Source organism: Bombus vancouverensis, chromosome 4 (genome assembly GCF_051014615.1).
Source record: "Bombus vancouverensis nearcticus chromosome 4, iyBomVanc1_principal, whole genome shotgun sequence".
Lineage (NCBI taxonomy): Eukaryota > Metazoa > Arthropoda > Insecta > Hymenoptera > Apidae > Bombus > Bombus vancouverensis.
In genome coordinates, this window is record NC_134914.1 from 9669350 (window position 1) to 9678528 (window position 9179).

At 44.9% G+C, this 9179-nt stretch overlaps 1 protein-coding gene across 1 annotated transcript; it reads left to right on the forward strand.

Moving 5' to 3' along the window:
* The first annotated feature begins 6326 nt into the window (after positions 1-6326).
* On the forward strand, positions 6327-8951 carry LOC117156729 (uncharacterized). The gene has a single exon (XM_033334022.2). The coding sequence runs from the start codon at positions 6593-6595 to the stop codon at positions 7529-7531; it is 939 nt and encodes a 312-aa protein (XP_033189913.1). The 5' UTR covers positions 6327-6592; the 3' UTR covers positions 7532-8951.
* Positions 8952-9179: the final 228 nt, after the last annotated feature.

Genomic DNA, 9179 nt, shown 5'->3' on the forward strand with positions numbered 1-9179 from the left:
TTTTCACCTTCCTCTTCCTACCTTACCCATTCGCCCGCCTTGTCTCGTTGTTTCACTCTTGGATGCGGATTGTGCGCGGCACAATATCGATGCCGTGAACCGTTCCCGCGATATCGTGACAAATCGCATCGCAACACGCGCCGGAATTGTCTCGCCGCTTGATGAATACGCTTTGGAAGCAACCGGGACGCATTACCGGGTTCGTTGGTTCCGGTAAGATGGACTTCGACGTCGTTCAACCCCTTTGAACCGCGGGGTAAGATGTTGGATCATTTACTTCGTTTCATGCATCTCCTACGTGTATATATACGGGATTTCTTTCGCGATTTTCCTGCTTATTTTATTCCTTCTCCTCTTTGACAATAGGCAGCAATTTAATAGGGAAAGTTTACTATGGTGAGGTAGAGTTATTTAAGTCACCTAAGCTTCGACACTTTACAATTCAATCTTGAACTTTGGTTCAAAAATAACGAATAAGAATGAGAAAAGTACTTTTAGATTCGGTAAGAAAAAATATGAAAAACAAGGAAACGATTCGAGTAAGTGATAAAATAAACGACATTAATATTAGTTAATACTCGAACAAATTTTCCTTTTGATAAATAGAAGTTACATCCAAATAGGTAACTATTGCCATCGAGTTGTCAAGTACACGATATACTTGCCTATTTATCGTAGCAGTATCGTACCATGCAAATTACTTAGTTCGTCGCAAATATCTCCTTCTGATTCAAATAATCCCATTTTACCTTATCGTATACCTAATCGTACGAACAATACGAGCTATACAGAGTAAACGTTATATATCGAGATGAATATTCAGTAACCGAAAAACGAGCGGAAGAAATTTATAAATCGGTATACTCGAGATACTTAAGAGCGGGCCGATAAATCGATCGTATTAAAATTGTGACGGAGATCGGGGCTCTGCGAGGTACGCGACAGCGTAGTTCGTAATTCCATTGGTGTGCCTGCAGGCGAGAGATCCTTTGTAATCGACACGAGGGAGAGGAGTGAGGGCCAGAGAAAAGGGAGAAGGGAACGAAAGGATAAAGGAGGAAAGAGAAAGAAAGAAGAAAAAAAAGTGCGTTTTACCGTGACCAGCCGGATCGTATTATTCCCTTCTCTCTTCCAATCTCAATTAGTCATTACGTCTCACGGCGTGGCATAGCTTCGATGCCCTCCTCGAATCTCCCCCAACGTCCGCGGCTGGTTTCTCTGCATTAATTGCGTCTACGTCGGTCTACGCCACCCCCTTGGTTCTCCATTCGTTGCCCCCTCACTCCTATTTTCTTGGCTGGTGCCAGGGGCTGTTTCGACAAGGATTAGTGTCGACGCCACGAACCGCATAATTCGCCCCTCTCCACGAGGAAAATCAGATCTGCGGCCGACTAACACGAGAATCGCTCCCTCCAAGACGTTATTTACGTAGTAAAATCCGCTGTCGCTTTGGCGATATATAATGATTCCCAGTCTAGCGTTATGCCCGATAATTGATCGTTACGAGCCGTTTGTGCGTGAGGCTTCCTCGGAGCAGCTACGAGGCGTCACCGTTAATTTCCATACAGGTTGGACGCGATCGAATCGCATATTTGTGAGCGAAAGGTACAATCATACGGCGCCGACTGGATACGATATGTATTTACTAATCTTCGATATGAACAACCGACGCTAAAACTTATTACGAATAAAAGTTGCTTTTATCAAATGAAAATCAGATTGTACCGTTAGTGGTACTCGATGTTATAAAGTAAGAGGTTAAATTGACTCAGACTTCGATAGAATCATTATCACCTCTTCAAAAATATCTAACTATAACCCGGTATACGCAATAACATACCCAATGTTAAAACGTTACGATGTTACAAACAACTATCAGAGTGAATCAACGACAAATCATACACTAATAAAAACGATTCTCGAAAAGCTTCACATCTTATACGAAGAACCACCCTGTAGATCGCACGTGTGTTCGCTACTGCTCATGCACGCGGTGGGCTTCAGCCGATCGCCAGTTACTCGAACGCGTTCTCGGGGAGTGCCCCAATCCCGATGCACGGTAACGGTGCGCCCACTTCACCCTCGCCATCCAAGCCGTCCAACAACCCCCTCACCCACCCACAAAACCGGAGAGGCAGTCGCTAATTACGCAACGCGTTCGAGCGTGTACGTCGGGGTGGCGACGTAGCACCGTCATGGGCCCGTGTATCCCTCGTCCTCGCCCCGTCTCCACCTTCCTTTCTTCCGTCCTACCCCTCTCTCCGTATGCCAACCCCTCTTCCTCTGTCTTGTTCCCTCTTACAAGCCGCTTTCTGGTACTTTTACGATTGCCTATAATCACCCAAAGTACGCTGCGATTACGTTCCCGTTCTGCCCCACCTGTTTCCAGGACCAACCCCTCTTTACCATCCCTTAGCCATCCTCCGCCACCCTTCGGATCCCCCTTCACGGTGACGAGGTTGCTTCTAACAGCTTGGCCGAGTCGAGCAGTCGACTTAATTTGCAGGATCAACGTTGAAACGTCGCGCGGATAATTCAGCGCATCCGAATTACATGCTCGGCGTCCTGTCTAGATAGGATGAGCACCTGCGGATTTAACGGAGGCGGAGAACGATTACTAATTAGCCGGGATTTCGCTACCTCAGTGAGAACTACCCCCGCTCAATGCACGTGATCTCCGGAAGGATGGAGGTTTGTAGACGTTTCTATTCGATTTGCGACTAGAAGAGCATTCTTTGAATGGGAATAGTGATGCTTAATACGTTAGCGGATTGTAGTAAATGTGTACTACAGATAGTGGAGTCAATTGCTTGTTCAGCCGTTTTTAATGTAAGATTTAATTGCTTACAAGTTGAAAAATAAGTCTCAATTGATATGTATTAAACTAACACGTAGAACTTGCAAAGTCCTACTTTATGGTTCTGAGTATGGAAGGAGAAAGTTTGTCAAAGTTGAGTCAGGGTTGCTCGATCGTTTCATAGTAAGCTAATTTCATTACTTCCCATCATATTCACATTGATTTCACACATCCGACCAATTATTCTAACCATAATTAATCGATCATTCGACTTCGAACTTATGCTACATATAGCGAATAACTTAAGCGAATAACTTAATCAAAGATGAAATCAATATAATTGTTTTGGTTTCCCCACAGTGGGTGCTCCAGTAACACAATCAAATCGCGGTTATAGGTAGACCAAACGGGGTAAAAGAGAAGAATAGATGAGTAGATGGAAGAAAGAGTAGGAAAGAGAAATATATCAGTAGCGAGGCGAAATTCATTCGCGAGCTTGCACTCTCGAAATCGTAATCTCTGGTGAGACAAAAGCCAGGGATTGTTCGGGTCCTGCGATTCTCGCGGCGCTACCATTCAGATCGACCTTGGCAATAGGGTACAGAAAGATTAACGCGCAGTCCCCAGACGGATCTTAGACTCATTCGAAATTCACAGCACCCGAAGAAACGAAGAGCCTCTGCTTATCTAACTGAAAAATAGTGGAAAAGAGACAGAGAAGAAGGAAGACGAGAGAGAGGAAAGTGGTGTGGGCTGCGAAAAGATTTTGTTCCTAATGGCAATCATTAAACGAGGACAACGGGTTTTCATACGTGCACGCCTAAAGATATGCAGCTTCCTCGAATGGTTGAAGGTGGATGACGTAAAGCGATGAAAAGAGTGGGTGACGCGGTTGGGGTGTATTGGGTGGATGAAGAAGAGGGAGGAGGCTATACTTAAATTACCTAGGAAGCATCGCTGGCATTCATACGTGGGATAAGCATTGTCATCCCGGGGGATTGTCTCATAGACACCTCACTGGCACATGCTTTATGTCGTAGAGGGTAGCGGAGAACCGGTGCAGAGGGTGGTGGTTCGGTGAGACAGGGGCCACGAGGTGGAGAAAGAGGAGGATAAGCGGGGGGTGGCAGTCGAACCTTTATTAGGTAGATAACCGAGATGCGAGCTGCGTTATATAGATGCCCATCCACGCTGAGCTGCCTCGTTTTATTCACTTCAATGCTTAATGGAATTGAATTCTTGTAAGCGCTCTCAGCCCCTCCGCTAGTCACCTCGTTCGCCCACCGCCCAACCCGTTGCACCCCTCGGGGGCGGCGGTGGAGGGAATCGAAGGGACAGGCAGAGGCGGAGGACATGAGATAATTGGTATTTTGTCTCGCCAAATCCTTTGTATCTCGAGTTTTAATTGACTTCGAGATTTTTCAATACCAATTTGCACCTAACTGCATAGAGAAAGATAGGACGTGTATTGGTAGCCTGGCCGACTTGTGTGAGTCCACGGGGGACCGTGCACGTATTTCCCAGAATCCGGACCGACGGAATGGCGACCATCCGCCGACGGATTTTTTTCCTCCCCCGGAAGAGTCCGGCTCCTCTCTTTTCCTCGCTCTCCTTCCTCTTTTTTTTGCGCTATAATCGCTTCCTCCCTCTGTTTACCGTTCTCTTATTGGCGCTACGTCATCCTCCCGTTCCACGTCGCTTCGGCGAGCGCCATCGACGATTTTTTTAAATAGCAGCAGATTTTGATAGCAGTTTTATTCGGCAGATTCTCGCTATTATACGACCAGACAATAGATACGCAGCAATATTCTCTACGGTCGTACGAATAAATTCCGAAAACTCTTTAAAATAATATTCCCTGGAAAACATTCCTAGAAACTTCTCCGCAGATACGAAATTATATACCGAGAAAAATTGTCCTGTTCGATCTCATTGTTATAACTGGAATAACTCTTGAAGTAATAATCGTTAAGTCGATACGATACTGCTCGGTCGACCGCCACTTCGTTCCAAAATGCCGGAGGAAGCTTAATCGATTATTTGAAAATCGAAGTAAGGAGACACCGCAGCGAGGCGTACGCGCCTCCGCGACACAAAAGCACAAACGACTAATGCAGTTCACCGATAGAGAGAGACGGAAAGGATGGAAAGGAGAGAGGGGGGGAGAGCACAGGAGCTTTTATTCGTTCGCATTGCTGAATGTCCTTTGGGAGCGGAGGGCGCGGTGAGTCGAGATTGGGAAAGGGGCACCGCTCGCTCCTTTCGCCGCTGTTGCTTTCCATTCTAATCCAAGTGCCTGTCGTCGAGAGATTTTTTTCATTGTTCCTCAGATTTCCCACAGGAAAGGAACCGGCAGATTTCTGCCTTTCATTGTTTCTGCGGGGCGAAAGAAGGACACCAACATACGAATTCTGATTAATTACTCGACAAAACGACGACCCTGAATTAGTCGCCTGGCAAAGAAACGACGCTGATCATTCGTCTTCGCAATTGTGTTAGACTATTGGCCTCGTAACGCGATTAATTTCATTAGATAGGATGAAAGAGAAGTAATAACGTTTATGACTGTTGATTAACGAAAATAATTAGCATCATGGATATTTCGTCATTGAAAAATATAGAACAGGAAGGATTTTTAATACCCGCTGCGCAAAATGAAAATTTAAAAAATAGTTTGTGTATGTATCTCCAGAAGAGTAAAAATAATTCTGCTAAAAATCCTCGCTCAAAAAATAAAAAGGTCGGTACCTCCTTGTTACTCCGCTAGACATTACCTGCGAACCAGCCATAAGTAAAGCACAAAAATTAAAATTTCAAATAATGAAACAAATGAAATGAAAATGCCAACGTAACAAGATTCCAGACTCTAATCACGAGAATCATATAAATGCCGGTCGAGATTCGCTTCTTTCGAGGTCAGACGGAGGAGAATGCACGATGATCGAAGCGAAAGACCTAATCCACTCGAAAGTGCTCGAGCTCGTTGACCAAGAATACTCCATGTCGTCGTCGTGGTGGGCCGGCAGGGATGAACGGGGGTGGGAATAAGCATAACCAATTATCGCGCGATATCGCGTCGCCGTTGGCGTGCAAAGCAGTACACGAACAGAGGTAGTCAATAACGGGCAGCCTATACGCTATTTGTACTTCATCGTATCGAGGTAATCGATAATAATAATTGCAGCTCGCGGTCTCCGAGGCAGCAGCAGCCCTCCTCGGTTCAGCTACGGCTCAGAGGGGTTGCTGCTGTTCCTCGTTTGGTGTGTCGGTGTCGTTTACTAGGGAGAAAGGGTAGAACACGTACGTGTGCACCGAAGCAACTTCGACGAATAGCGTGAAGAGGGTCGGTTCGTGGGCGCGGCGTACGACGCTCTGCGTCGGTTCCGCCCTCGAAATCCAGGTGGACAGAGAAACATCTATCAGAGAAAAGAGAGAGAAACAGAGAGGAAGAATGGATTCCCCCAGCAGGTCACAAACCGGTCGCTCGTCAGTCGACGTTCAGTCGACATTGGCAGTCGAGACGCGCACGTTCAACTGTTTAGTTCGTTTACCTACGCCTAGGAGGTTTGTCCTTTCCGTTCTTCGTGTATTTCTTTTCTTCTTGCCAGTTGTATACAGTGTCTTCAAACTTACGAGAAACAACAGAAAATTCCGTTAGTGGTTTGGTGTGTAAACAAAGACCGTCAGTGAGTTTGATGAATATCGCAACTGTGTGAAGTTAAAGAGACATTCGAAAGGTTCGATTCGAGTTGGCAACACATCGATCTATTACATTTATAATAACGGCGGTTGACTATGATAAGCTCTCACCAACAGCATCCCAGCTATGGGTTCCTCCCCGGCATGGACCTCCATTCCATCCATCGTGTGAGCCAGGATATGAACCAGCAGACACCAACCCTGCAGGAGCAACATATCAAGAGGCCTATGAACGCGTTTATGGTATGGTCTCGGATTCAAAGAAAAAAGATCGCATTAGATAACCCTAAGATGCATAATTCAGAAATATCTAAACGACTTGGTGCGGAATGGAAGCTTCTCTCTGATACGGAAAAACGACCCTTCATCGACGAGGCAAAACGCCTGCGTGCCGTGCATATGAAGCAACATCCGGACTACAAATACCGTCCACGAAGAAAACCAAAGATTCCAGTAGCCATCGGCAATGGTAAAGCAGTGTCAATAAATTCAGGTGCTTTCGCCAATTTTCCGCTACCTCCATACTTTGCTGCACCTGCCACATCAGTCTCTCATCACCATCCACATCCTCTCGATTATCCGCCCTTGCCGCCCTACTTTGGGTCGGCCTTCGACCCCGTCCACTTGAGCAAGCTGGTAGCTGGTAGTGGGACAGGATCACCATCGACGAACGCGGCAGCAGATGCGGCCAACAATAACGCAGCTTCTGCGGCAGCAGTAGTCAGTAGCTTCTACACGGGATTCTATTCCACACCTACGTCAGGAGCTAAGCCGTATCCGACGACGGCGTCTCATCTGGGACCACTATTTCCAACTGGGCACCACAGCGTATCTGCGTCTACGCCTCACCCACCTTTAATGTTCCAATCTTCGGCGGCAACTGATCCTGGAAGCATTGCAACAACAACCAGCAGTCCTGGAAGTAGTCCGGGATCTACTCCTATACCATCGTCCCATCAGCATGCCCCTACATCGGTTACACCTACCACGTTGGATATGGAACAACTACGTCGACCAGTCCCCGTGATATATTAAACCCATCGATTTAAACAAAAAGGAAGATTAGAAGGGACGGAAAACTTGCATACATTCCAGGAGCAAGAAGATATTAACGAATGAAAATGAATAAAAATTGGAAAGACAAAAAAAAGCAGAAAAACAGATGAAACACAAAATTTGAGATTCGTTCGCGATCAATTATGATGTAACTCTAGCAGAATAGGTAGGATCGTGCAAATTTAGTTTTTCAAAATCGTATATCGTGATCACATTCAGTTCATATCATATTTCTGATCTCCCGCGCGGAAACACGGCGTAATATACTTATATCGGCAGCGCTCGAGAGCTGAAACACGAGATACATACGAGAAACATCGATGAACTGAACACACACAAGGGGACACAACCGTGGGAATCTTTTTACCGATTACGAATTAGTTTACTGATCGTAGGTGGAAGGGGGAACGGAGGCGTGATTTTCAAGGTCGATCGATTCGGGGGTCGGGAAAGGCTTGTTGGCAACCACGCGGATAATTGAATTAGCATATTAATGCGATGGAACAAAAGAGCCGTTTAGGCTCGGGATTCGTTTTACTTTATTGAATGTGCTTCATTGTATACTCAAATTTTACATGAATAGACGGTGTCCTCTCGTAAGATGAACTGTATTGTTTTCAAATAATGTTTTTTAATTGCAGATATGCCTTTTACGGTCATCAATACCAAAAGAGATCTTGACCTGCGTGAATGATATCGAGAAAATGCTTTCAAACACCCGCGGCGCGGCGCTCTTGAAATCACTTCTGGCGTACCACCTTTCTCCGAGCTCTAGGCCTTACGATCTATTGTTCTACTCCTTTGATTTCGAACAGGCACCGACTTATCTACGTCGATGGAAATGGCTTGGTCCGTCCACGCTTTACGCCCCACTACTCGTTCTTGACTCTCGAGCGTTACCATATATCGTTTTAATATATCGTTTCTACGATTGTAAATAGCCCGTAAAATACACGAATCGCGTAGGTTAAGTGTACGAGCCGTTTTCGCTTATGGTTTTTAGAAATTAGATATTTTGTAAAACAGCGCGTCCTGTGTATCCGTCAGATCTTATTTTGCTCAATAACTACTCATTCGCATTCGGCTAAGCAAGTAGACAGATTGAAACTTTTTACTCAAAATTCCAAAAAACTCTTCTGTATAAACGTGTACAAGTAAGAACTGTATGAAAAAAACAGGTAATGACTAACGTAGAGCGAGATCTACGGACAGCGGGCTCGTTTTAAGCAAACGATCGTATCATCTACCTTGAAGACCTAAAACGACGAATTCGTGAAAAGCAAACGATATTCCTATTCTGTTATGGGGTTTAACTTATATTAGTTAATATTAGAAGAATTATATATTATGTTATATTATATATTTACCATTACCCCCGGAAATGGTGTTTCCAACGACAAACGAGGAAAAATTCTTGGATTTTAAGTATTCTTATTGTGCTATTAGCATATATAATCATATCTGGACGATAATTACTTTTAACGAATTAATCAAACAATTTTTTCGTAAAAGTACGTACAGGTACGACAGTAAGGATATGTATTGTCTTCGAGTCGTTTCTTGTTAGTTGTTCGCAGCATCATTTTATTAGATTCATCTTGAAAGCATTTTGACTATGGTCCAAATG

Coding starts and splice junctions, on each gene's coding strand:
- LOC117156729 (XM_033334022.2), top strand. CDS start 6,593: ATGATAAGCTCTCACCAACAGCATCCCAGCTATGGGTTCCTCCCCGGC.